Source organism: Channa argus, chromosome 6 (assembly GCF_033026475.1).
Source record: "Channa argus isolate prfri chromosome 6, Channa argus male v1.0, whole genome shotgun sequence".
Classification (NCBI taxonomy): domain Eukaryota; kingdom Metazoa; phylum Chordata; class Actinopteri; order Anabantiformes; family Channidae; genus Channa; species Channa argus.
In genome coordinates, this window is record NC_090202.1 from 7,740,179 (window position 1) to 7,767,707 (window position 27,529).

Consider the following 27,529-nt stretch of genomic DNA (forward strand, 5'->3'; position numbering starts at 1 on the left):
GTAGTGAACTGAAAGGATACACTGGTATAGATTAGCTTAACACATAAGGGATTTAATGATTTAGAAACTGACTTTAACTTGACTTTGCCATAGTTTGGTTAAGCATCCATCAAACTCCATTAGCCACAACAGGTTTTCTAATTCAACAGAAACAAACAGGCCAGAGCAAAACTAAGGGGATATCTGTTCTTCCTATAGTAAACATTTAAGAATAGAAAAGAAAGGGACACTGAGTGGTGCTCATACAGTAGACGTAGCCCAAATGAGCACATTTTACTGGATAAGGGTTCCCTCTCTCTGATGTAAGATTAGCTAATGTACAGTAAGGGGGGGGAACAGTTTTCTTCCCAGTTATATAAACCAATGAAAAGACCATTGTGCACGAGAGCATACACTTAAGGGATGGAGATCATAGCTCTCATTATTGGTCTGAGATTAACTCTGTGTTTGTTTGATATTAACTCAACTCTTGCTTTGAATGCTTCGTGTGAGAATCCCAAACAAAGGGCTGTATCCACACAGTCTAGTGCTTGTGCTGAAGTCAATACTGAAGCTTCATCTGTCATCTGTAAACTGCAGGGTAATGCTCGTCCGCCTGCATTCTCAGAGGATGGTGACTACATCATCGGTGGAGTTTTTTTCATACACAACAACATGGAAATTGTGAAACATAATTACACCACCATGCCTGAGCCAGCAAAGTGCACAGGGAGGTTAGTAAGGAGAAGTGGGGATTGACGAGACTGTAAAGAAATGTTTAATTTGTGTCATTTGATTGCAGTTCTGTTGGAAAATATCCATGATTGTAAACAATTAATATATTTTTTGCATATTAAGGGTCATTGCTAAATGTTTGTGGTTGGTACATACAGTATATTTGGATTAAATATGTGGCGCATCTATTAGGTCCATAATGATGCATTGTGGTTCCTCTTTGTTGAAATACTGTGATATGTGACACATACATGCTTAAATGTGTTTGTGTGCAGAGTTGAGCCACGTGAACTACAATTTTCACATGCAATGATCTTTGCCATTGAGGAGATTAACAACAGTACAAAGCTGCTTCCAGGAATCAGACTGGGTTATCAGATCCATGATTCATGTGCTGCAGTTCCCATGGCAGTGAGAGTAGCATTCCAGCTTACAAATGGTCTGGATCCTGTGTTTTACACTGGTTATAATTGTTTGCAATCTGGTATGGTGATGGCTGTAGTTGGTGATTCTGGGTCCACCCCATCCATCAGCATGTCACGCATCATTGGTTCCTTTAATATTCCTCAAGTAAATATTTTTGGCAAATTGTGCTTCAGATTTGCTCAGATGTATGTTTATTATGCCACGAACCAATCCCACAATATTTTTTTAAACCTTAGGTGAGTCACTTTGCCACTTGTGCCTGCTTGTCCAATAAGCAGCAGTACCCCAGTTTCTTCAGAACCATCCCCAGTGACCAGTTCCAGGCCAACGCACTGACTAAACTCGTGAAATATTTTGGCTGGACTTGGATAGGTGCTGTCCGGTCAGATTCAGACTATGGAAATAATGGCATGGCATCTTTTTTGGATGTGGCGTACAAAGAGGGAATCTGTGTTGAATACTCTGAATCATTCAATCGTTTTCACCCAAGCAGCAGGATCCAGAGAGTGGCCGATGTGATCCGCAGGTTTGTATATGTCAGCGTTGACACCAACCATCCCCACAAATTGTCAAACAGAGTGAATCAAACACAAGATTAATGAAGCATAACTATATTTTCATATTATAAAATATAATAAGCAAACCTTCTTGTGTTTAATGTATCAACAGGTCAACAGCTCTCGTTGTTGTGGCATTTGTAGGGTTAGGAGAAATGAGGTTATTGCTGGAGGAGCTGTCTCGTGAGCCTTCCCCACCTCGCCAGTGGATAGGCAGTGAGGGCTGGGTAACTCACACAGACATGCTAAAGTTCACCTTTTGTGCTGGAGCCATTGGATTTGGTATTCCACGATCTGTGATCCCAGGTCTGAGAGACTTCCTGCTGGATCTGTCTCTCAGTGAAGTGGCTGCCTCGCCAATACTTACTGAGTTCTGGGAGGATGCATTTAACTGCAGACTGGAAAAAAGTGAGAATCCTGTGGTAATTTTAAAATCTTACTTGAATTAAGATGTTGTCCTGTGGAAAATTCTGTACTAACCAGGCAATATTGATCTCAAAATGCCAATACTCAAGTCATGTGTACAAGGGGACAGTATTTTGCAAGTCTACAAGCAACCTAGACAAATATTGCATGAAGTTTGTTCTCACAATACTAAGTCCAGTGTGTTAGTTTTAGTATTTCTATAATTCATCTATTACACTAAGAGGGTTATAAAGATTTATTTATTGTAAACATAAAGATTAAAAGTTTTATACTTTTTTCCATAATAAATATCTATACATTCAATTCTGCAAAGTACATATCATGATTTTAAATTAATAAAAGGATACAAAGTTTCAGTAATGCAGGAAGAAATAATAACATTTAGTCAATTGATATCTATGTAATTGCACCTACATCATCAATAACTGTTCAAAATAACTGTTTCTGTTTATGTATATTTTAGATGCTGCTACAGACAAGAAATTGTGTGACGGAAGTGAAGACATACAAAAGCTTCAGAGTCCTTACTCTGACACATCTGAGCTCCGAATCACCAACATGGTGTACAAAGCTGTTTATGCTGTAGCTCATGCCATTCATAATGCTGTGTGTCAGGAGACAAATTCTACAACTCAGTGTGACAAACTCTCCAGGATAGAGTCCAAACAGGTCAGTTGTGATGAATAAATAAACACTCCAGTGACTTTCTTTAGCTACTATATACCTTTTACAATATAAAGAAGCACTTTTTGTATACACTTTTTTCTATCCCTGATTATTACACAGGTTCTTACTCAGCTGAAAAAAGTAAATTTTTCCCAAAATGGTTATCATGTGTCATTTGATGTTAATGGGGATCCGGTGGCCACATATGAGCTGGTTAACTGGCAGAAAAGTAAAAGTGGCAGCCTTGAATTTGTGGCAGTAGGGTACTATGATGCATCACTGCCAGTGGGCCAAGAGCTCCATATCAACAAGAACCTCACCTGGATGCAGGGCACGACACATGTAAGGAGCAAGTATTTAACACCATGAAAGCAGTATAGTAAAGAATATATATCATTGTGTTGTATATCATAAATACATTCATTAACTGTTCCACAAAAAATAAAAATATGTCATATTTCCATATTGATTATATAGTTCATGTCCTTGATTACACTGCATTGACTAAAGTCAGTGACCAAAAGACATACATCTAATTTCTTCAGATGGATAAGAAAACAAAAGACCTACACAAGTGACAGCAACACTAAAATAACAAGAGCTAACAATTGTCAGGTTGGTCTGTAACAGCCCTGGATTCTTAAATACAAACAAACAAACAAACAAAAAAAAACAAAAACAAGTGCTTCTTCTGTCATTTGACAATAAACAAGATGTGAATCATCAGCTATCATTTATACAAAACCTGTGTCAAAAAGGGATGAAAATACATTAACTTTGTTCAGCAAAAATCTCAACAAATGTTAAAATAGAAACAAAAACGAGATTAGTTTTGAAGAGCTTGTCGACATTTTTAAGGAAAGAATAATAACTTGAATTGGGATAACAAGGATTCATGTAAAAACATTTGATTTATTTTTTGTTTTTCACTGAGCCCTCTAAGCTAATTTATCTGCTTATACTGTGCTGGGCAGGTTCCAGTGTCAGTGTGCAGTGACAGCTGTCCTCCAGGAACTCATAAAGTGCTGCAGAAAGGAAAACCCATCTGCTGTTATGACTGTATACCATGTCCTGAGGGAGAGATCAGCAATATTACAGGTAAAATATGTTTTCTCATTTAAAGCTATCACATTAAATCATGACATGAATGCATGACAGCTACAGCTTCATTTGATCCTTTCAGATTCCACTGACTGTTTCCTTTGCCCCAAAGAGTTCTGGCCAAATGCAGAAAGAGACACTTGTTTTCCAAAATCTCTAGAGTTTCTGTCCTTCAGTGAGGTCCTCGGAATCATCCTGGCTGTATTCTCTGTTTGTGGTGCCTGTCTGGCCGTTATAATAGCAGTTGTTTTCTTCCGTCACAGAACTTCCCCAATTGTCAGGGCCAACAACTCTGAGCTGAGCTTCCTGCTGCTCTTCTCCTTGACTCTGTGTTTCTTATGTTCATTAACTTTCATTGGAGCACCCTCTGAGTGGTCCTGCATGCTGCGCCACACAGCATTTGGGATCACCTTTGTCCTCTGCATCTCTTGTGTTCTTGGGAAAACTATAGTTGTGTTAATGGCCTTCAAAGCTACACTTCCAGGTAGTAACATCATGAGATGGTTTGGTCCTCTACAGCAAAGAATGACTGTAGTTTCTTTCACACTCATCCAAGTTCTAATATGTACTATTTGGTTGGTTGTTAGTCCTCCTTTTCCAATGAAAAACCTCACCACATACAAAGACAGAATCATCCTGGAGTGTGCATTAGGTTCAGCTCTTGGATTCTGGGCTGTGCTTGGGTACATAGGTCTACTGGCTGTGTTTTGCTTTGTGTTAGCTGTTCTAGCACGAAAACTGCCTGATAATTTTAATGAAGCCAAGTTTATCACCTTCAGCATGTTGATATTCTGTGCAGTCTGGATCACCTTTATTCCAGCTTATGTCAGCTCTCCTGGAAAATTTACTGTGGCTGTGGAGATATTTGCCATTCTGGCCTCTAGTTTTGGACTAATACTGTGTATTTTTGCTCCAAAGTGTTTTATCATATTATTTAAACCAGAGAAGAACACCAAGAAACATTTAATGAACAAAAAGGAGTAGTAGGAGCTTCTCAAATAATTAAAAGTCACATAATATCGCTTATGACTTGCACAGCCATAATCTTTCATATATAATTTTTAAGGGTATTCTGTGCATATCCATGCATTTCCGTATAATGTCTGTAGCACCCAATAAAACTCTTAATGATAAAACTAACTGCTCATTTTTGTTACCGTAATCCATGTTGCAACTTCTTGGAATTTCCAGAGTTTGGACCAACTCAATATTTTTATGTTTGTAAGTGGTTTTAGGCACTAAAATGGCTTCTTCACTTTGTTCAATAGTGCAATTGTTATACAGTGATAATTTATAAATTATAAAACCAAAGAGGAAGAGAATACAAAGATATTTGCAACAACAGCCTCACTGTTTTTACTTATAGTCTATTGTATTTGTTCTTTTTTAGTCTTAGCAATTCATTTAGTTGACCAATCCATCCATGTTTGAGAAAGGTAGACCTCAACCACGAACATACATCAAGGGAGAATTCTTATCTTATCTTATCTTATCTTATCTTATCTTATCTTATCTCATCTTATCTTATCTTATCTTATCTTATCTTATCTTATCTTATCTTATCTTATCTTATCTTATCTTATCTTATCTGTTAAAAGGTGGCAAGGTTTTATAGTCCATGAGCTGTGTTATCAGGGTTAATGGGTCTCTAGGTAAATTGTTTGAAGGTGAGAGACTTATTGAAGTTTGTGAAAGAGCTACTTCACAGAACAGAGAAACCTCTATACTATCCTAGAATCAGGGAACCAGGGAAAGGAAATTGCTTGTTAGCATCTAATCAGTAATCCAGCTAAAAGTGAAAAGGCCCATCAGTCTTAAAGACATTTCTATAGAACTGTTTTGCTTTTTGGGAAGCAGGTGAAGAAGCAAGCCTTGCTTTTTTGGCTTTAGATTAAACACTGGATGTGAGGTAGCACTAAGAGGAATGCAACAAACAGGTTAGTAGTCATAGCACTGCCTTTTGGAGTGCTCTTATTTTCTAGAGTTCCCATTCCCCATGTTTGTAAATTTATTAAAAATAAAAAAGACATATCACATGTATATATGTATTCAGACCTTTTGCTAACTACAATGTTGAAGCACCTTTGACAACAATTACAACCTTGAGGCTTTGTGGATATTATGCAAAAAAGCTTCTTTGCATATCCTTTCAAGCTCAGTCAGCATGCATTGTCAGCTGTGGGGCCTTCTATAGAGAGGTGTGTGTTTTCAAATTACATCCAATACACATATGTATTCCAGTCAAAATGAAGCAACATTTCAGCAAGTTAAATCAGAGGAACCTAAACAAAATTTCAAGTGTTGTTGCAAAGTGTCTATAACGTATTGGTGTATAAGTATGCCAATAGGATATTTAAGTTTTTTCTTTTTCATTTACTTATTTACTTTTAAAATACTGATGGCACTTTGTTATTATGAGGTATATAATGATATATATATGTGAGGTTATGTTATGATCTTGCACTTTTCTCCCTTCAACTGTTGTTCTGTGCAATACAAATCTCACCATGTTTTCCCTTAGTTTTTGCAGATCCTGCTGTTTCCAATGTCATGCCCTGCCTGCCCCTTGTCTCTGTTCCAGCTTCTTTTCCTCGGCAACTCCTTGCCCGCCTGCTTCTGATCCTCATTAGACTCCTTTCCATCACTCAGTTACAGACATTGTGTCTGACAGGGCCCCCAGTTTGCTTCACTGTTTTGGAAGGAGTTCTGTTGTCTGTTGGGGAAAACAGTTAGCTTATACCTTGGTTTTTATTTGCAGCTCAATGGCTAAACTGAGCAAGTGAACCAAGACCTCGGGAAGAGACTTCCTTGCCTGTGCTTAGTATGGTCTGAATGTGTTCACAATACCTTGCTTTTGTGCACCACTGGATTCACGCTCTTTCAATTACCCTATTACTATTAGCCCCTACTGTATCTCTGCCTTGGAGGGAACGGCCAGTGTCCCCTTTGTTCAGTCCTTTGTATGGCCCTATCGGTGGACTTGGATTTGAGAACAGAGGCACCCGCTGACAAATTACCTGACTTGACCGTCCAGTACCACCAATAATTGCTGTAACCAAGCATCACATCAGGAGGCTGGACAGAGAGTTTGGCTATCCACCAGTGAGCTCCCTCTCAAAGTTGAGTCTAGAGAGCTGGCTTTAATGGCACATTTCCTGTGCTAAGGTGGTGAATCCTGTAGCAGTCACACTCAGACTTCCTGAGCCACGATACATTCCTCTAACATTTTACTTTTCCATTAATAAAACTGTGAGAACCATTGGTCTCCTGCCACCTCCATTACCTCTGCCACTTCCTGCTCAACTTTTCCTGATCCTTAGTGTTGCCGGGTCTCCTCATTACAGTTCTCCCTGCCTTGGTAACTGTGAAGGTTAACATGTTCATTTTAGAAGAACGCATCTGCTAAATCCAGTTATTAACTGTCTTTTGTTTTGCCTTATTCAACCCTTTGTTATTCTGGCACATCATGATTTTTGTAGGAGGAGTGTTTTTGCAGCCTTGATTTTGTGGATTCTAACTCTCCCCAGAGACATCATTAGTTTGTGGTTTTACTTGAATTACATTAGGCCTTCTCTACTCTTTGTTCCTCTTTGCCTAAAAGAAAACAGTGCTCAAACCAAAAACTGAAACAGCTTATTATCTTTCCGTAAATTTCTGTTTATCTGCATATCAGACTTTCTTTCTTTATTCTGAAGTCCTTTATTAATAAACTACCAATTGCGAGAGGCTCCTGTGTTATGTGATTTATCCAACAAAAAGATAAGCTGAGAAGAATTCACGGCAATACTGATGCTGATTTATATTGAAATAAACTTCTCTTGTTATGTCATTTGGTTAATTGATTGTTAATAATCATACTTTTAAGTATAGCCTCTCATACTGTATACTAATGAATACCAGACCATGATCTTAAACTGTAAGACTTTTCCACGGCTTTACTTCATAAGCTGCAACAGTTTTTTTTTTTTGGATTACAGGAAAATTAGTGGGATATCTGTTGTTTACAGTAGTAAATTAATAAGCGGACAAAGAAAAGGACACTGAGTGGAGGTTAATACAACACATGTAAAACTAATTAAGACAAACACAGACGACTGGGTAGATGCTCCCTCACTTTGATGTTAGATTAGCCGACGTACAATAAGGCGGGATGCAGTTTTCTTCAAAGTTATATAAACCAGTGTATAGACACCTATACACAAGAGCATACATTTGAGGGATGGAGATCATAGCTCTCATTATGGGTCTGAGATTAACTCTGTGTTTGTTAGAGATAAACTCATGTCTTGCTTTGAATGGTTCATGCGATAATTTGAAACAGCAGGCTGTATCCACACAGTCTAGTGCTTGTGCTAAAGACAGTATTGTAGATTCATCTGTCATATGTAAACTGCAGGGTGCTGCTCGTCTACCTGCATTTTCAGAGGATGGTGACTACATCATTGGTGGAGTTTTCTCCACACACTACAACATGGAAATGGTGAAACATAACTACACCACCATGCCTGCACTATTAAAGTGCACAGGGAGGTTAGTACGAAGGAGAAGTGGGGGATGTAAATTTGATCAGTCTTGTTCCAAAGTATCAGTGATTGTAAACTATATGTATATCTGTGTGTATAAACAATTCACCTTTTCATATTAAAGGCCCCACAGCAATGGAAGAATGTGACTATAGGACAGCATTTTGAGTCTTTCTAGTGAAGATATATTGTAGTTAAGTTGTTAAATTTTGGTGTTTGAAAAAATTTATATTTGGTATACACATGCAGTTCTGCTAATATATCCATAACCATGCCCTTAGGGTCCTCTTCATTAAATTGTTTTAGGGGGGTTTGTTTTCTTGATAATATTGTGAAAGGTCTGTATTATTTATTTTAACACTGATGATGTCTGTGTGATATCACATATACACACATTACACATTTTAACACTGTTGTGTGTCTGTGTCAGAATTGAACCACGTGAACTGCACTTCTTGCGGACAATGATCTTTGCCATAGAGGAGATCAACAACAGTTCAAAGCTGCTTCCAGGTATCAGACTTGGTTATCACATCCATGACTCATGCGCTTCAGTTCCAATGGCAGTAAAAGTAGCATTCCAGCTTACAAATGGTCTGGACCCTGTGTTTTACACTGGTAATAATTGCTCACAATCTGGTATGGTGATGGCTGTTGTTGGTGATTCTGCATCCACGTCATCCATCAGCATTTCTCGCATCATCGGGTCCTTTAATATTCCTCAAGTAAATATCTGAAATTTCTGGCATGGCATGAAGTGGTGTTTCAAATTTCCTCGGAGCTATCTGAGCATGGCACTTAACTGAAAGAATCACATTCTTTTCCTCAGGTGAGTCACTTTGCCACTTGTGCCTGCTTGTCCAATAAGCAGCAGTACCCAAGTTTCTTCAGAACCATCCCCAGTGACCAGTTCCAGGCTAATGCACTGGCCAAGCTGGTGAAGCAATTTGGCTGGACTTGGATAGGTGCTGTCCGGTCCGATTCAGATTATGGAAATAATGGCATGGCATCATTCCTGAAAGCAGCATACAAAGAGGGAATCTGTGTTGAATACTCTGAATCTTTCAATCGTGTTCACCCACGTAGCAGGATCCAGAAAGTGGCTGATGTGATCCGCAGGTTTGTAAATTAATAAATCAGAATTAAACACATAATATACATAAAATAAATATATTTTAGGCGAAAATTTTAAGTAAACCTTTATTGTTCATTGTTTTTAATTCTCTGATATTTAATTTGTTCAGTGTTCCAGTATTATTTGATCAGCACACCAAGCTATGCCAGGCAAGTATATTTTTCATTGTATTATAAGACAAACCTACTTGTGTCTCTACAGGTCAAAAGCTATGGTTGTTGTGGCATTTGTAGGGTTAGGAGAAATGATGTTATTGCTGGAGGAGCTGTCTCATGAGCCTTCCCCCCCTCGCCAGTGGATAGGCAGTGAGGGCTGGGTGACTCACCCAGACATGCTGAAGTTCACCTTTTGTGCTGGAGCTATTGGATTTGGTATTCCACGATCTGTGATCCCAGGTTTGAGAGACTTCCTGCTGGATCTCTCTCCAGCTAAAGTGGGATCTTCCCCAATACTTACTGAGTTCTGGGAGGATGCATTTAACTGCAGGCTGGAAAAAAGTGAGAAACTGATTTTGAAATCTGATTGCAACGACTTGAGACTTGAGATTCTGTATAAACATGAAAATATTGGCTTCAAAATGTCAACATGGAAGTCCTGGTTACAAGGGCACAGCACATAAATAGTCTACAAGCAGCCAAGATAAATACTTATTTAATTTTGTACTCACTATACTAAGTGCAGTGTATTAATTTCTACAATGTGATCAGGTTATTACACCAAGTGCATTTATCATTTAATCATTTATCTAATTATACCATAAAAATCTGTCAATTTAGGGTTAGAAGGGTTACAAGCTATATATTGCTAAAATATATATATATATATATATATATTGATAAAAGTTATACAAAGCTATATAATCGAGCTACAAAGCAACTGTTTCTCTGTATATTTTAGGTTCTGCTACAGACAAAAAATTGTGTAATGGAAGTGAAGACATACAGAAGCTCCAGAGTCCGTACACTGACACATCTGAGCTCCGCATCACTAACATGGTGTACAAAGCTGTTTATGCAATAGCTCATGCCATTCATAATGCTGTGTGCCAGGAGACAAATTCTACAAGTCAGTGTGACAAACTCTCCAGGATAGAGTCCAAACAGGTCAATCGAAACAAAAGAATAACAATCCATCTCCTCTCCAGCTATGATTATATACGTTCTTTTTCTCTCCCGTACTGTCTTAACTAACTTCATCCTTCCAGGTTCTTACTCAGCTGAAAAAAGTAAACTTTTCCCAAAATGGTTATCATGTGTCATTTGATACTAACGGGGATCCTGTTGCCAAATATGAGCTTGTTAACTGGCAAAAAAGTATAAGTGGAAGCCTTGCGTTTGTGACAGTAGGATACTATGATGCATCACTACCAGTTGGACAGGAGTTCCATATCTACAAAGACATCACCTGGATGGAGGGCAGGACACAGGTAAGGTGGAATGTTTGAACATCAGAAAAGCTATGTGGCAAAGACACATGTATACTGCAAAGCTCTAATGAAAGGCAATAAAATTGAGGAAATATTACTTTGAATAAGCAAAATTACTTGCAAAACAACAAATATGTACTAAATCATGTATTATGATGTTGTTAAACTTAGTAAATATCTATGCTCTAATCTTTAAATTAAGCTATGTTTTAAGCTTTCTCTTAAAACTACTACTTCTGCACTAAAATCACACGCATTTATCTATATACATATTAGAAATAACACACAAAAAAAGATTTGTTTATCTCACTATGTAGGAAAATGTAAAAATTGTGCATCCACTGCTGTGCAGCTGTCATGAAATAAGGATATGTGCCATAGCATTTACATAGAAAAAGAATATAAGAAAAAAAATATTGTAACGAGTAATGATGACTAAGATAAACATAATGGAGATTAGTTTGCTTCAAGAAAGAGTAAAACCGACAGTAATGGTCCCAAAGTCCAAAGGTCAAAGATAAAATCAATTACCCCGTTCAGCTAGAGTTTTATAACCACACCTCTCCTCCTAAGTATTTACAAATTTTTATATTTATTTATTTATTTATATTGCCTTGATTGAAGATATTTTATCTCACTTAGATTCCACTTTTTGCAATGTATGTAATAAGAAGGACATTGCTTTTTTGAATTTTTATATAACATAAATTTTTTTTTGGTCTTCCGCTTATAATGCCACAGCGGATCTTTTGTCCATCTATTGATTTTGCACAATTTTTATCCCGGATGCCCTTCTTGATTTTTATTACCAAGGGACACTTCAACATCTAGTCGGGAGGAGCAGTGCATAAGCCTCCGGCCGAATGGTTGGTAGGCAGCCACTCTACCAACTGAGCCATTGCGGCCCCCGCTATATTGTATAACATTAATACCATCAGTAATTCCTCCAAAAATTAAAAAAAAAGTCATATTGCGATTATTGATCATTGATTATATAGTTGGCTGGTAATGAATTTGCCTATGTGCCATTTATTCAAAAAGTTGAGGAGAAGTTAGAGCAGAGATAAATCAAGCTGACAACTAGCAGCAACAAAGACCATCTGCTGTGTTGCCTCACATCACCTTAATCCAATGCAAACAGTAGCACTTGAGCACATCATAGTCACTTAAATCAAGGTCCAGCACAAATGTACATCCTACACACTGCAGACATATAATTTGTAACCAAAGATGCATTTGATTAACAATTTCACATCCTTCTCATTTACCACTGATTACTTCAAATCAAAAATATGTTTGAAATTATAAAGGACACTAACAATTTTATTACTGATTCTTACTTGTGCTAATGGTTTACTGCAAAAACTATATGGAAATGTACCTGTAGATACCTTATGTTGCAGGTACCAGTGTCAGTGTGCAGTGACAGCTGTCCTCCAGGAACTCATAAAGTGCTGCAGAAAGGAAAACCCATCTGCTGTTATGACTGTATACCATGTGCTGAGGGAGAGATCAGCAATGCTACAGGTAAAATATGTTTTCTCATGTAAATGTATCACATTAAATACATGTTGGCAACATTTTCTTTTTGATTGATTCTTTCAGATTCCACTGACTGTTTCCTTTGCCCCAAAGAGTTCTGGCCAAATGCAGATAGAGACACTTGTTTCCCGAAGCCTGTAGAGTTTCTATCCTTCAACGAGGTCCTCGGAATCATCTTGGCTTCATTCTCTGTTTGTGGTGCCTGTCTGGCCGTTATAATAACAGTTGTTTTCTTCTGTCACAGAACTTCCCCAATTGTCAGGGCTAACAACTCTGAGCTGAGCTTCCTGCTGCTCTTCTCCTTGACTCTGTGTTTCTTATGTTCATTAACTTTCATTGGAGCACCCTCTGAGTGGTCCTGCATGCTGCGCCACACAGCATTTGGGATCACCTTTGTCCTCTGCATCTCTTGTGTTCTTGGGAAAACTATAGTTGTGTTAATGGCCTTCAAAGCTACACTTCCAGGTAGTAACATCATGAAATGGTTTGGTCCTCTACAGCAAAGAATGACTGTAGTGTCTTTCACTCTCATCCAAGTTCTAATATGTACAGTTTGGTTGGTTGTTAGTCCTCCTTTTCCAATGAAAAACCTCACCACATACAAAGATAGAATCATCCTGGAGTGTGCATTAGGTTCACTTATTGGATTCTGGGCTGTGCTTGGGTACATAGGTCTACTGGCTGTGTTTTGCTTTGTGTTAGCTGTTCTAGCCCGAAAACTGCCTGATAATTTTAATGAAGCCAAGTTTATCACCTTCAGCATGTTGATATTCTGTGCAGTCTGGATCACCTTTATTCCAGCTTATGTCAGCTCTCCTGGGAAATTTACTGTGGCTGTAGAAATCTTTGCCATTCTGGCTTCTAGTTTTGGACTAATACTGTGTATATTTGCTCCAAAGTGTTATATTATATTATTTAAACCAGAGAAAAACACCAAGAAACATTTGATGAGCAAAAAGGAATAGTACTTTTTTAAAGCTAGTAAAAACAAATAAACTCATAAGATACATACTTTATGCTGTGCACATTTAACAAAGTTCCAAACATGTGAAGGTTAAACACATTTTAAGAAAAAAATCATAATCCCTAAAGACTCCTCAAAGTAGCTTTTTTAGCAGCCGGTAAAGGAAGAACCATGCTGTGTTGCTTTAGATTAGACGCACTGGCTGTCGGTATCTGGGGTATGGGCAGGACTGATACCCACTGATTCGTATACATAGGACTTGCTCTGGACTTGCTCAAACTTCTGGATAATTGCTAGATGCTCTTCTTTACGGCAGTTGCCATGGTAAAAGATGCTGGATAAGTGTGTGGGATACATAAGCTCCTAGCAGATCACTGCTGTGTTGAAAATTTCTGAAACTTTTATTTGCTTTGTGTAGCAAAGCAAAGTTTATTTATACAGCACATTTCTAAAAGCAGATTACAAAGTGCTTAACAATAAAATCAGAGCAAAACAAACACATTTATTGAAACCACACAAAAACATTATGCTTCTTAAAAGCTAACTGTATGAGCCAACCAGGGTTTCCTCTGTTTTTTTGTTTATGTTGTGTATTGGAAGGTTAAATGGATTAAGAGGTATCGTATAGCTGTTCTGATGATGTCATTAGTGACATCATATGGCTTTGATGTTTGCCTTTATAGCTCACCTTTGTAGTTTACCTGTTAAGGTAGTTGTCCAGTTGAAGCAATGCATAAAAATGGTTTTGTTACAAGAGAGTTACGTTCAGCTCAGCTCAGCTATTGAAAGGAACAAACGTGGACTACAAGAGACACATTAGCTGGAGCAAAGAAACTGACTACAAGGTAGTGAGGACACAACAAGGTAGAAGCAAAATTTTCAGTTTTGACAAAACATTGTCAAAAATCAAATTAACATCATCAAATAAATAGCACGTTCCTCAGTCTCCACCAGTATCTAATGCTTCTGAGAAGATGTAGAGAGGTTAGCTCTGCCACCTCACAGCCCAAAGGTTGTGGTTTCGCATTCTGGCCAGCGGTAGCCTTTCTGCATTTGCATGTTCTCCCGGGGCTTGCGTGGGTTTCCTCTGAGTACTCCGGTTTTCTCCCACAGTCCAAAAATATGCATGTTAGGTTAATTGGTAAATCGTAGGTGTAAATGTAAATGGTTGTGTGTATGTCTCTCTGCGGCCCTCAGATGACCTGTCCAAGGTGTACCCCACCTCTTGTCTTATGACAGCAGATAAGATATGTGGTGACAGATAATTGATGGATGGATGACCAAGGGACAGGAGCAGATCTTATGTGCAATATTAACTTGTATTTACAGTATAATAGTTGTCACTGAAAATGTTGAGTCACTCCAATCGAACCCAAATACATCAAGTAGCAACTGGCTGGAGGCCAATTAAGAGATTTTCCTAGTGTGTGACCAAGCAGACTTAGTCAAACAAAATGTATCTAGTCTTATTCATGATCTTTAAATTCCTTTTATCTTCATTGTACAAACCATTAACTACTTATATAATTAGAGATTATTTAGTGATTGTGTTCATTTTGAAATTCTATTATTAAAATTTCAACACATCCATTTCTCAACAAATCTGACTTTTATGTATTCTGTTGGCTTATATTAATAAACTATTTACAGATTTTGTGTTGTGTGATCTCTCTGAGAAAAAGCCAAAAAGAATTGATATTTATTCTGACAATGATTTTTTTGAATTAGCTTATCTTATTATTTTATTGTTGACAAGGATTAATAAAACAGATTTTAAAATATTAACATTTATTAATTCAACAATTGTTTTAATTTATTCGTGTCTTAGGTTAACATTAAACACACTCTGTCAGCTAGTTTTATTTTAATTCAGCAGGAAATTACAGAGCAAGATTAGACAGATATTTTGTGTTTCCACTTCTACATCTAAAGGAGGAGAAAGGAAAAGGACATTTAGTGGATGTCATAGAGTACATGTAGACCAAATGAAGGCAAACAAAGATGGCTGGGTAGGGGCTCCCTCTCTCTGATGTAACATTAGCTGACGTACCCCGTAAGGAGGGTTGCAGCTTTCATAAACATTATATAAACCAGTGAAAAGACACCTTTGCATGAGTACATCCACTTGAGGGATGGAGATCTTAGATTTTATTATTAGACTGAAATTAACTCTGTATATGTTTAAGATAAACTCAGCTGTTGCTGATTTGTGCAATGATTTGCAACCACTGGCTGTATCCAAACAGCTTAGTTCTTGTGCTGAAGTCAGTACTGTAGATTCATCTGTCATATGTAAACTGTGGGGTACTGCTCATCTACCTGCATTCTCAGAGGATGGTGACTACATCATTGGTGGAGTTTTTTTCATACACTACAACATGGAAATGGTGAAACATAACTACACCACCAAGCCTGAGCCACTAAGGTGCACAGGGAGGTTAGTAAGAAGGAGAATTGAGGATTGGAAATACTGGAGAAATGTTTGTTTTGTATCATTTCATTCTAGTTCTGTTGCAAATTCTTTGTGGGTAAACAATTTATATAACTCATATTACTTCAATCATTCAATCAAATCTGTATTTGTTTTACATGACATGTAGTATATTCACAGCAATAGTAGAGTGTGAGTATTGGAAAATAAAGTCTTTTGAGTGTTTTCAAGTGAAAATATACTGTAGTTGTCCTATTGAATTTTGGTAGTTTAGAAATTCTCATATAGATTTGGTTTAAAGATGTAATAAAGCTATTGTGTCTATAATCACACATTACGGTTCCGCTATATCAGATTTTGATTTTTTTTTCTTTTTTGTTAACATTGTGAACAGTCTGTATTATAGATTTCAACATTTACATATGTCTTTATGTATTATCACTTATGCAAGTTTAATACATTTCAACACTGACATGTGTCTGTGTGTAGAATTGAGCCACTTGACCTGCAATTCTCACTCGCGATGATTTTTGCCATTGAGGAGATCAACAACAGTTCAAAGCTGCTTCCAGGAATCAGACTCGGTTATCAGATTCATGACTCATGTGCTGCAGTTCCCATGGCAGTGAAAGTAGCATTTCAGCTTACAAATGGCCTGGACCCTGTGTTTTATACTGGTGACAATTGTTTGCAATCTGGTATGGTGATAGCTGTTGTTGGTGATTCTGGGTCCACGCCATCCATCAGCATTTCACGCATCATTGGCTCTTTTAATATTCCTCAAGTAAGTAAATATTTTGGCAAATGGTGTTTGCTCAAGGTTTTCCTTAAATGTTCAATGAAACAATCACACTGTGCTCGTTTTCTTTAGGTGAGTCACTTAGCTACCTGTGCCTGCTTGTCCAATAAGCAGCAGTATCCAAGTTTCTTCAGAACCATCCCCAGTGACCAGTTCCAAGCTATTGCACTGGCCAAGCTGGTGAAACAGTTTGGCTGGACTTGGATAGGTGCTGTCCGGTCAGATTCAGATTATGGAAATAATGGCATGGCATCTTTTCTAGCCACTGCACACAAAGAGGGAATCTGTGTTGAATACTCTGAATCTTTTAACCGTTTCCACCCACAGAGCAGGATCCAAAGAGTGGCTGATGTGATCCGCAGGTTTGTATATCACTCACTATACTTGTGTTATACAGTAAGTGTGGAGCATTAATGCTTAATGCTCTCATTTTTATTTTGTTCAGTGCACCAGTATTAAACATTCTAAGTAAGTATCTTTGTGATTATACAATAACACAAATTTCTGTTTAACATCTTTACAGGTCAACAGCAGTGGTTGTTGTGGCATTTGCAGACTTAGGAGAAATTAGGTTATTGATGGAGGAACTGTCTCGTGAGCCTTCCCCACCTCGCCAGTGGATAGGCAGCGAGGCCTGGGTGACTCACCCAGACATGTTGAAGTTCACTCTATGTGCTGGAGCCATTGGATTTGGTATTCCTCAGTCTGAAATACCAGGTCTGAGAGACTTCCTGCTGGATCTCTCTCACACTAAAGTGGCAGCCTCCCCAATACTTACCGAGTTCTGGGAGGATGCATTCAACTGCAGGCTGAAAAGAAAAAGTGAGAATCCAGTGCTAATTTTAAAATACTACTTGAATGACTTGAAATTTAGATGTTGTCCTGTGGAATATTCGGTATTAACCAGGCAATATTGATCTCAAAATGCCAGAACTCAAATCCTGTGCACAAATGCACATAATTTAACATAAGGACTAAAAATTAAAGACTTTTTTCCTTAATAAAGGCCACTCATTGTAAGTTGCAGATTTATGTGTGTTAATATGATTACGTATTTCTACACAACACTGTTTTGAAATGTAATGTAATATACATAATACACAATATTGATACATTAAATTCTGCAAAGTACATATCATAATTTTAAAATACTTTCACTAATGCATGAAGTAATAATAATAATTTTATCAATTACTTTCTATTTAATCACTACTATATCATCAAACTACAAAATTACTGTTTCTGTTTATGTATATTTTAGATGCTGCTACAGACAAGAAATTGTGTAATGGAAGTGAAGACATACAAAAGCTCCAGAGTCCGTACACTGACACATCTGAGCTCCGCTTCACCAACATGGTGTACAAAGCTGTTTATGCAATAGCTCATGCCATTCATAATGCTGTGTGTCAGGAGACAAATTCTACAACTCAGTGTGACAAACTCTCCAGGATAGAGTCCAAACAGGTCAGTTGTAATGAATAAATGAACACTCCACTGACTTTCTTTAGCTACTATATAGCTTTTATGATATACAGAACCACTTTTTGTATACACTGTTTTTCTATCCCTGATTATTACGCAGGTTCTTACTCAGCTGAAAAAAGTAAACTTTTCCCAAAATGATTATCATGTGTCATTTGATGCTAATGGGGATCCTGTAACTACATATGAGCTGATTAACTGGCAGAAAAGTAAAAGTGGCAGCCTTGAATTTGTGGCAGTAGGGTACTATGATGCATCACTGCCTGTGGGCCAAGAGCTCCATATCAACAAGAACCTCACCTGGATGCAGGGCACGACACATGTAAGGAGAATTTATTTAACACCATGAGAGCAGAATAGAAAAGAATATATATCATTGTGTTGTATATCATAAATATATTGAGTAACTGTTGCACAAAAAATAAAAATATATCATATTTCAATATTGGTTATATAGAGTCATGGCCATGTCTTTGAAAACACTGCATTGCTAAAGTCAGTGAACAAAAGACATCTAATTTCTTCACAAGAATAGGAAAGCAGAAGACTTAGCACTGCAGATACACAACTTATATACAAAGCAGCATTTGCTTACCATTGTTATATGATTTTCATTAACCACAGACTAGCTACTTCTAATCTAATAAAATCTAATAATATCTCTAATATTATAAATAGGAAGGCCATTTCCTAATACTATTAGGATAATTATGATTGAAACAATTAGATTTTTTTTGAAAATTTTCACTGAGCCCTATATGCACATTTATCTGCATATACTGTGTGTGGCAGGTTCCAGTGTCAGTGTGCAGTGACAGCTGTCCTCCAGGAACTCATAAAGTGCTGCAGAAAGGAAAACCCATCTGCTGTTATGACTGTATACCATGTCCTGAAGGAGAGATCAGCAATGCTACTGGTAAAATATGTTTTCTCATGTAAATCTATCCCTTTGATTCACGACATGAATGCATGACTGCTGCAGGTTCTTTTGATCCTTTCAGATTCCACTGACTGTTTCCTTTGCCCCAAAGAGTTGTGGCCAAATGCAGAAAGAGACACTTGTTTTCCAAAGCCCGTAGAGTTTCTTTCCTTCACCGAGGTCCTTGGAATCATCCTGACTGCATTCTCAGTCATTGGTGCCTGTCTGGCCATTATAACAGGAACTGTTTTCTTCCGTCACAGAACCTCCCCAATTGTCAGGGCCAACAACTCTGAGCTGAGCTTCCTGCTGCTCTTCTCCTTGACTCTGTGTTTCTTATGTTCATTAACTTTCATTGGAGCACCCTCTGAGTGGTCCTGCATGCTGCGCCACACAGCATTTGGGATCACCTTTGTCCTCTGCATCTCTTGTGTTCTTGGGAAAACTATAGTTGTGTTAATGGCCTTCAAAGCTACACTTCCAGGTAGTAACATCATGAAATGGTTTGGTCCACTACAGCAAAGACTGACTGTAGTGTCTTTTACGCTCATCCAAGTTCTAATATGTACAGTTTGGTTGGTTGTTAGTCCTCCTTTTCCAATGAAAAATCTCACCACATATAAAGATAGAATCATCCTGGAGTGTGCATTAGGTTCACTTGTTGGATTCTGGGCTGTGCTGGGGTACATAGGTCTACTGGCTGTGTTTTGCTTTGTGTTAGCTGTTCTAGCACGAAAACTGCCTGATAATTTTAATGAAGCCAAGTTTATCACCTTCAGCATGTTGATATTCTGTGCAGTCTGGATCACCTTTATTCCAGCTTATGTCAGCTCTCCTGGGAAATTTACTGTGGCTGTGGAGATATTTGCCATTCTGGCCTCTAGTTTTGGACTAATACTGTGTATATTTGCTCCAAAGTGTGTTATCATATTATTTGAACCAGAGAAGAACACCAAGAAACATTTAATGAACAAAAAGGAATAGTAGGAGCTTCTCAAATAATTAAAAGTCACATAATATAGCTTATGACTTGCACAGCCATAATCTTTCACGTATAATTTTAAAACTAACATTTTCAATTTTGTTACTGTAATCCATGTTGCAACTTCTTGGAATTCCCAGAGTTGCACCAACTCAATATTTTTATGTTTGAGTGGTTTAAGTGGTTTTGGGCACTCACGTAAAAGATAACAGAATGGCTTCTTCACTTTGTTCAATAGTGCAATTGTTATAAAGTAATAATTTAAAAATTATAAAAAAACAAATTAATAAAAACCAAAGAGCAGGAGAATACAAAGACATTTGCAACAACAGCATCGCTGTTTTTACTTTTTTTTGAATGTTGTTCTTTTTCTAGTCTTAGCAATTCAATGAGTTGACCCATCCATCCATGTTTGAGAAAGGTAGACCTCAACCACCAACCTACATTAAGGAGAATTCTTATCTTAATGTGAAAAGGAGGCAATGTTTTAATAGTCCATGAGCTGTGTTATCAGGGTTAAAAGGTTTTTATTACAGGTAAAAAGTTTGAAGGTGAGAGACTTATTGAATTTTGTGAAAGAGCTACTTCACAGAACAGCGAAACCTCTATACTATCCTAGAGTCAGGGAACCAGGGAAAGGAAATTGCTTGTTAGCAGCAACTGTTTGGGAAGCAGGTTTAGAAGACTGAAATATCACATTTATATATGTATTCAGACCCTTTGCTAACTACTATGTTGATGCACCTTTGACAACAATTAAAACCTTGAGGCTTTGTCAGTATGTGGCAAAAAGCTTTGCACACCTGGGGGATTTTCTGTCATTCTTCTGTGCATATCCTCTCAAGCCACTCTAGGACATTCACAGAGTTGTCTCTAAGCCACTCCTGTGTTGTCTTGGCTGTGTGCTCAGAATTTTTTTCATGTAGGAAGGTGAACCTTTGACACCAGTCTTTGACAGGTCCTGAGCATTGTGGAACAGGTTTTTATTTAGGGTATCTCTACTTTTCACCATTCAGCTTTTCAACACTGACCAGTCTCCCAGTTCCTTCTGCTGATTAACACCCTCACAGCATGATGCTGAGTGGAGGTCATACAACAGATGTAGACCAAATTAAGACAAACACAGATGACTGGGTAGATGCTCCCTCTCTCTGATGTTAGATTGGGTGACGTAGAGTAAGGAGGGATGCAGTTTTCTTCAAAGTTATATAAACCAGTGTATAGACACCTATACACAAGAGCATACATTTGAGGGATGGAGATCATAGCTCTCATTATTGGTCTGAGATTAACTCTGTGTTTGTTAGAAATAAACCCATGTCTTGCTTTGAATGGTTCATGCGATAATTTGAAACAGCAGGCTGTATCCACACAGTCTAGCGCTTGTTCTGAAGTTAGTACTGTGGAATCATCTGTCATATGTAAACTGCAGGGTGCTGCTCATCTACCTGCATTCTCAATGGATGGTGACTACATCATTGGTGGAGTTTTCTCCACATACAACATGGAAATGGTGACACATAACTACACAACTATGCCTCCACCACTAAAGTGCACAGGGAGGTTAGTAAGAAGATAAGATAATTAAGAAGAAAATGTGATCAGTCTTGTTCCAAAGTATCAGTGATTGTAAACTATATGTATATCTGTGTGTATAAAATATTCACCTTTTCTTATTAAAGGCCCAATCAGAATTTGTCCATATAATTATTCTAATATATACACAGCAATGGTAGAATGTGACTATAGGAAAGCATTTTGAGTCTTTCTAGTGAAGATATGTTGTAGTTAAGTTGTTCAATTTTGGTGTTTGAAAAATTAATATTTGGTTTACACATGCAGTTCTGCTATTAAATTCATAACCATGTACTTAGGGTCCTCTTCATTAAATTGTTTTGGGGGTTTGTTTTTTCAATAACATTGTGAAAGGTCTGTATTCATAATTTAACACTGATGATGTCTGTGTGATATCACATATAAATACATTACACATTTTAACACTGTTGTGTGTCTGTGTCAGAATTGAACCACGTGAACTGCACTTCTTGCGCACTATGATTTTTGCTATTGAGGAGATCAACAACAGTTCAAAGCTGCTTCCAGGTATCAGACTTGGTTATCACATCCATGACTCATGCGCTTCAGTTCCAATGGCAGTGAAAGTAGCATTCCAGCTTACAAATGGTCTGGACCCTGTGTTTTATACTGGTAATAATTGCTCACAATCTGGTATGGTGATGGCTGTTGTTGGTGATTCTGCATCCACGTCATCCATCAGCATTTCTCGCATCATCGGGTCCTTTAATATTCCTCAAGTAAATAGCTGAAATTTCTGGCATGGCATGAAGTGGTGTTTTAAATTTGCTCAGAGCGATCTGAGCATGGCACTTAACTGAAAGAATCATATTCTTTTCCTCAGGTGAGTCACTTCGCCACTTGTGCCTGCTTGTCCAATAAACAGCAGTACCCAAGTTTCTTCAGAACCATCCCCAGTGACCAGTTCCAGGCTGATGCACTGGCCAAGCTGGTGAAGCAATTTGGCTGGACTTGGATAGGTGCTGTCCGGTCAGATTCAGACTATGGAAATAATGGCATGGCATCTTTCCTGAAAGCAGCATACAAAGAGGGAATCTGTGTTGAATACTCTGAATCTTTCAATCGTGTTCACCTACGTAGCAGGATCCAGAAAGTGGCTGATATGATCCGGAGGTTTGTAAATTACTGACTCAAAATTGAACACATATTAGAGAAACATAAATATATTTTGGGCCAAAATTTCAAGTTACCTTTATTTTTCAGTGTTTTTAATGCGCTGATATTTAATGTGTTCAGTGTTCCAGTATTATTTGATCAGCACACCAAGCTGTTCCAGCCAAGTATCTTTTTCATTGTATTATAAGACAAACCTACTTGTGTCTCTACAGGTCAAAAGCTATGGTTGTTGTGGCATTTTCAGGCTTAGGAGAAATGATGTTATTGCTGGAGGAGCTGTCTCGTGAGCCTTCCCCACCTCGCCAGTGGATAGGCAGTGAGGGCTGGGTGACTCACCCAGACATGCTGAAGTTCACCTTTTGTGCTGGAGCCATTGGATTTGGTATTCCACAATCTGTGATCCCAGGTCTGAGAGACTTCCTGCTGGATCTGTCTCCCACTGAAGTGGCAGCCTCCCCATACTAACTGATTTCTGGGAAGATGCATTCAACTGCAGCCTTGAAAAAAGTGAGAATCTTGTGCCAATTCTGAAATCTCATTTGAACAACTTGAGGCTTGAGATTCTGTAGAAACATGAAAATATTGGTTTCAAAATGTCAACACGGTCACAAGGGCGCAGTACATAAATAGTCTACAAGCAGCCCAAATAAATAATTTATTAATTTAATTTTGTACTCACTATACTAAGTGCAGTGTATTAGTGTAATCAGGTTAGTACACTAAGTGGGTTTGTCATTTTACCATTTATCTAATTATTACATAAAAATTTGTCAATTTAGGGTTAGAAGGGTTAAAAGCTATATATCGCTAAAAGTTAGATAATAAAAATTATACAAAGCTATATAATCGAGCTACAAAGCAACTGTTTCTGTCCCTGTATATTTTAGGTGCTGGTACAGACAAAAAATTGTGTAATGGAAGTGAAGACATACAAAAGCTCCAGAGTCCATACACTGACACATCTGAGCTCCGCATCACTAACATGGTGTACAAAGCTGTTTATGCAATAGCTCATGCCATTCATAATGCTGTGTGTCAGGAGACAAATTCTACAAATCAGTGTGACAGACTCTCCAGGATAGAGTCCAAACAGGTCAATCGAAACAAAAGAAAAACAATCCATCACTCCAGCTATGATTATATACGTTCTTTACCTTCTCTCCCGCACTGTCTTACCTAACTTCATCCTTCCAGGTTCTTACGCAGCTGAAAAAAGTAAATTTTTCCCAAAATGGTTATCATGTGTCATTTGATGCTAACGGGGATCCTGTTGCCAAATATGAGCTTGTTAACTGGCAAAAAAGTATAAGTGGAAGCCATGAGTTTGTGACAGTAGGATACTATGATGCATCACTACCAGTTGGACAAGAGTTCCATATCTAAAAAGACATCACCTGGATGGAGGGGAGGACACAGGTAAGGTGGAATGTTTGAACATCAGAAAAGCTGTGTGGTAAAGACACATGTATATTGCAAAGCTCCAATGAAAAGCAATAAAATTGAGGAAATATTACTTTGAATAAGCAAAATTACTTGCAACACAACAAATATGTCCCAAACCATGTAGTATGATGTTGTTAAACTTAGCAAATATCTATGCTATAATTTTAAATTAAGCTATGTTAGGAACTTTCCCTTAAGGCTTGTTTTTCTCACTATGTAGGAAAATGTAGAAATTTTGAATCAACTGCTGTGCAACTGTGATGAAATATGGGTATGTGCCATAGAATTGACAGCGAAAAAGGAATTATTTAACAATAATGGTGACTAAGATGAACATAATGGAGATTAGTTCACTTTAAGACACAGTAAAATCGATCGTAATGGTTCCAAAGTCCAAAAGTCAAATATATAATCCACTACCCTTTTCAGCAGGAGTTTCTTAACCACACCCCTCCTAAGTATTTACTGTATAAATGCATACGAAAAAGCTTTTGTCATTTTCTGATCCAGACATGGTAAAAGATGAATTCGGAAGTTTTGCTTGAAATAAGAATTAAAAGTTTATAATTCTTGTTAATCTAGTTTTAAGCTTTATGTTATTTAAATTCAGTAAGAAAATCTTAATAAAAAAAAAATAAAAACAATAACTCTGAGCTTAGCTTCCTGCTGCTCTTCTCCTTGACTCTGTGTTTCTTATGTTCATTAACTTTCATTGGAGCACCCTCTGAGTGGTCCTGCATGCTGCGCCACACAGCATTTGGGATCACCTTTGTCCTCTGCATCTCTTGTGTTCTTGGGAAAACTATAGTTGTGTTAATGGCCTTCAAAGCTACACTTCCAGGTAGTAACATCATGAAATGGTTTGGTCCTCTACAGCAAAGAATGACTGTAGTGTCTTTCACTCTCATCCAAGTTCTAATATGTACAGTTTGGTTGGTTGTTAGTCCTCCTTTTCCAATGAAAAACCTCACCACATACAAAGATAGAATCATCCTGGAGTGTGTATTAGGTTCAGCTTTTGGATTCTGGGCTGTGCTTGGGTACATAGGTCTACTGGCTGTGTTTTGCTTTGTGTTAGCTGTTCTAGCCCGAAAACTGCCTGATAATTTTAATGAAGCCAAGTTTATCACCTTCAGCATGTTGATATTCTGTGCAGTCTGGATCACCTTTATTCCAGCTTATGTCAGCTCTCCTGGGAAATTTACTGTGGCTGTGGAGATATTTGCCATTCTGGCCTCTAGTTTTGGACTAATACTGTGTATATTTGCTCCAAAGTGTTTTATCATATTATTTGAACCAGACAAGAACACCAAGAAACATTTGATTAAAAAAAAGGAATTATAACTTTTTAAAGTTGGTAAAAACAAAATAAAACCATAAAATACATGCCTTATGTGAAGGTTAAACACATTTTAATAAACAATTTAAAAAAAGTTTAATCTGAATCAAGAACATAAGCTCCCAGCAGATCACCACTGTGTTGAAAGTTTCTCCAATATTGGGACAAAAACAGAGTTTTTATTTGCTTTATGTAGCAAAGCAAAGTTTATTTATACAGCACATTTCTAAAAGCAGATTACAAGGTGCTTAACAATAAAATCAGAGAAAAACTAACACATTTATTGAATCCACACTAAAACATTATTAACATCATAAACTTGTATTGTAGAGTTAGTCGGCTAAGTTGAGAAACGAATACAATAAATATTCAAAGTTCGTCATACAATGATTTCTGGAGTGGAATAATTGTTGGACCATCAGAACTAAGATCGCCTCTACACTAACCATGTACAACCACATTAAATCATACAATGAGACAAAAACATTGTCAATAATCAAACTGACATTATCAAATAAACAGCACATTTTTCAGTCTCCACCTTGAACTCTCTGCTTGGAGTATTAATCTTCTCCCTGTGCTTGTCTGGGATTCCTCTGGGTACTCCGGTTTCCTCCCACAGTCCAAAAAACATTCTGGTTCAATTCAATTAACATTAGGTTAATTGGTGAATGTAAAATTGCTCGTAGGTGTAAATGTAAATGGTTGTGTGTCTGTGTATGTCTCTCTGCGGCCCTGAGATAGACTGGCGACCTGTCCAAGGTGTACCCCACTTCTCCTCTGATAACAGCTGGAATAGTCTCCAGCCCTTCCATGGCCTACATAAAATATATTTATTAACAGCATATTATTCATCATTAATAGAAGATAACAAGAACAACCCCGGTTTATGTTCAGCATTGTAGCCAGGCTGACTAAGAGCCATAGTTCTGTTGAGCCTAGTTTTCCCTTAACTCTGAGCAGCAATGACTTCATGACTTTCTTTATGAATAAAATTGTAGCTATTAGAGAAAGAATTCACCAGATCCTCCCTACAAATATTACAGATAGATCTTCACGTACAACAATGCTAAAATCATTGGTAAGGTCCCAATCCCTCGTAAACTGCTTTTTACCCATAGATCTCTCTGAACTAACTTCAATTATTACATCATCTAAACCAACAACCTGTCTGCTAGACCCTATTCCAACTATACTGCTCAAGGAAGCTTTACCCTTAATAGATACATTCATATTAGATATCATCAATCTATCTTTAGAAACAGGCTATGTACCACAGGCCTATAAGGCAGCTGTAATTAAACAACTACTTAAAAAACCCTGTCTTGACCCAGGTGTTTTAGCCAATTACAGACCAATATCTAATCTCCCCTTTGTTTGTAAAATAATTGAAAAGTAGTTGCAAAACAATTATGTGACCAACTTTACAGGAATAATTTGTATGAAGACTTTCAGTCAGGATTTAGAGTTCATCCTAGTACAGAAACAGCACTGGTAAAAGTCACCTGCGATCTTCTCTTGGCCTCAGACAAGGGACTAGTCTCTATACTTGTTCTGTTAGATCTTAGTGCTTCATTCGATACCATTGATCACAACATTTTTTACAGAGACTGGAACATGACATTGGGATTGAAGGAACTGCACTAGGTTGGGTTAAATCTTATCTATCTGATAGATTTCAATTTGCTCATGTTAATGATGAGTCCTCCATGTGCACAAAGGTTAGCTATGGAGTTCCCCAAGGCTCTGTGTTAGGACCAATACTTTTTACTTTATATACGTCTCCTTTAGGCAACATTATTTAGAAAACACTCCATAAATTTCCACTGCTATGCTGATGATACCCAGCTACATTTATCTATGGAACCAGATGAAAATAATCAATTAATCAAGCTTTAAGCCTACAAGACATAAAGGCCTAGATGTCCTACAATGTTTT

General features: G+C 37.6%; 4 protein-coding genes across 4 annotated transcripts; all 4 read left to right on the forward strand.

The window, feature by feature from the left end:
- Positions 1-1,023: 1,023 nt before the first annotated feature.
- Positions 1,024-4,907, forward strand: LOC137129434 (extracellular calcium-sensing receptor-like). Its single transcript, XM_067508572.1, has 7 exons — positions 1,024-1,284; positions 1,377-1,666; positions 1,810-2,105; positions 2,587-2,792; positions 2,910-3,131; positions 3,764-3,887; positions 3,973-4,907. Exons 1-7 carry the CDS (start codon positions 1,024-1,026, stop codon positions 4,872-4,874), a joined length of 2,301 nt encoding a protein of 766 aa, XP_067364673.1. The 3' UTR covers positions 4,875-4,907.
- A 1,240-nt stretch (positions 4,908-6,147) lies between these two features.
- LOC137129185 (extracellular calcium-sensing receptor-like) lies at positions 6,148-15,099 on the forward strand. The gene is made up of 8 exons (XM_067508115.1): positions 6,148-8,420; positions 8,844-9,138; positions 9,243-9,532; positions 9,726-10,145; positions 10,414-10,651; positions 10,753-10,974; positions 12,378-12,501; positions 12,580-15,099. The coding sequence occupies exons 1-8, from the start codon at positions 8,110-8,112 to the stop codon at positions 13,479-13,481; spliced, it is 2,802 nt and encodes a 933-aa protein (XP_067364216.1). The 5' UTR covers positions 6,148-8,109; the 3' UTR covers positions 13,482-15,099.
- A 744-nt stretch (positions 15,100-15,843) lies between these two features.
- On the forward strand, positions 15,844-20,098 carry LOC137129186 (extracellular calcium-sensing receptor-like). The gene is made up of 8 exons (XM_067508116.1): positions 15,844-15,917; positions 16,401-16,695; positions 16,783-17,072; positions 17,234-17,532; positions 17,972-18,177; positions 18,296-18,517; positions 18,988-19,111; positions 19,197-20,098. Exons 1-8 carry the CDS (start codon positions 15,859-15,861, stop codon positions 20,096-20,098), a joined length of 2,397 nt encoding a protein of 798 aa, XP_067364217.1. The 5' UTR covers positions 15,844-15,858.
- Positions 20,099-24,896: 4,798 nt separating this feature from the next.
- Positions 24,897-25,595, forward strand: LOC137129187 (extracellular calcium-sensing receptor-like; the record flags this gene model as incomplete). The annotated part of the gene is made up of 1 exon (XM_067508117.1): positions 24,897-25,595. A coding segment is annotated over one exon (699 nt), but the record flags the coding sequence as incomplete, so codon positions are not given.
- Between the last annotated feature and the right edge of the window lie 1,934 nt (positions 25,596-27,529).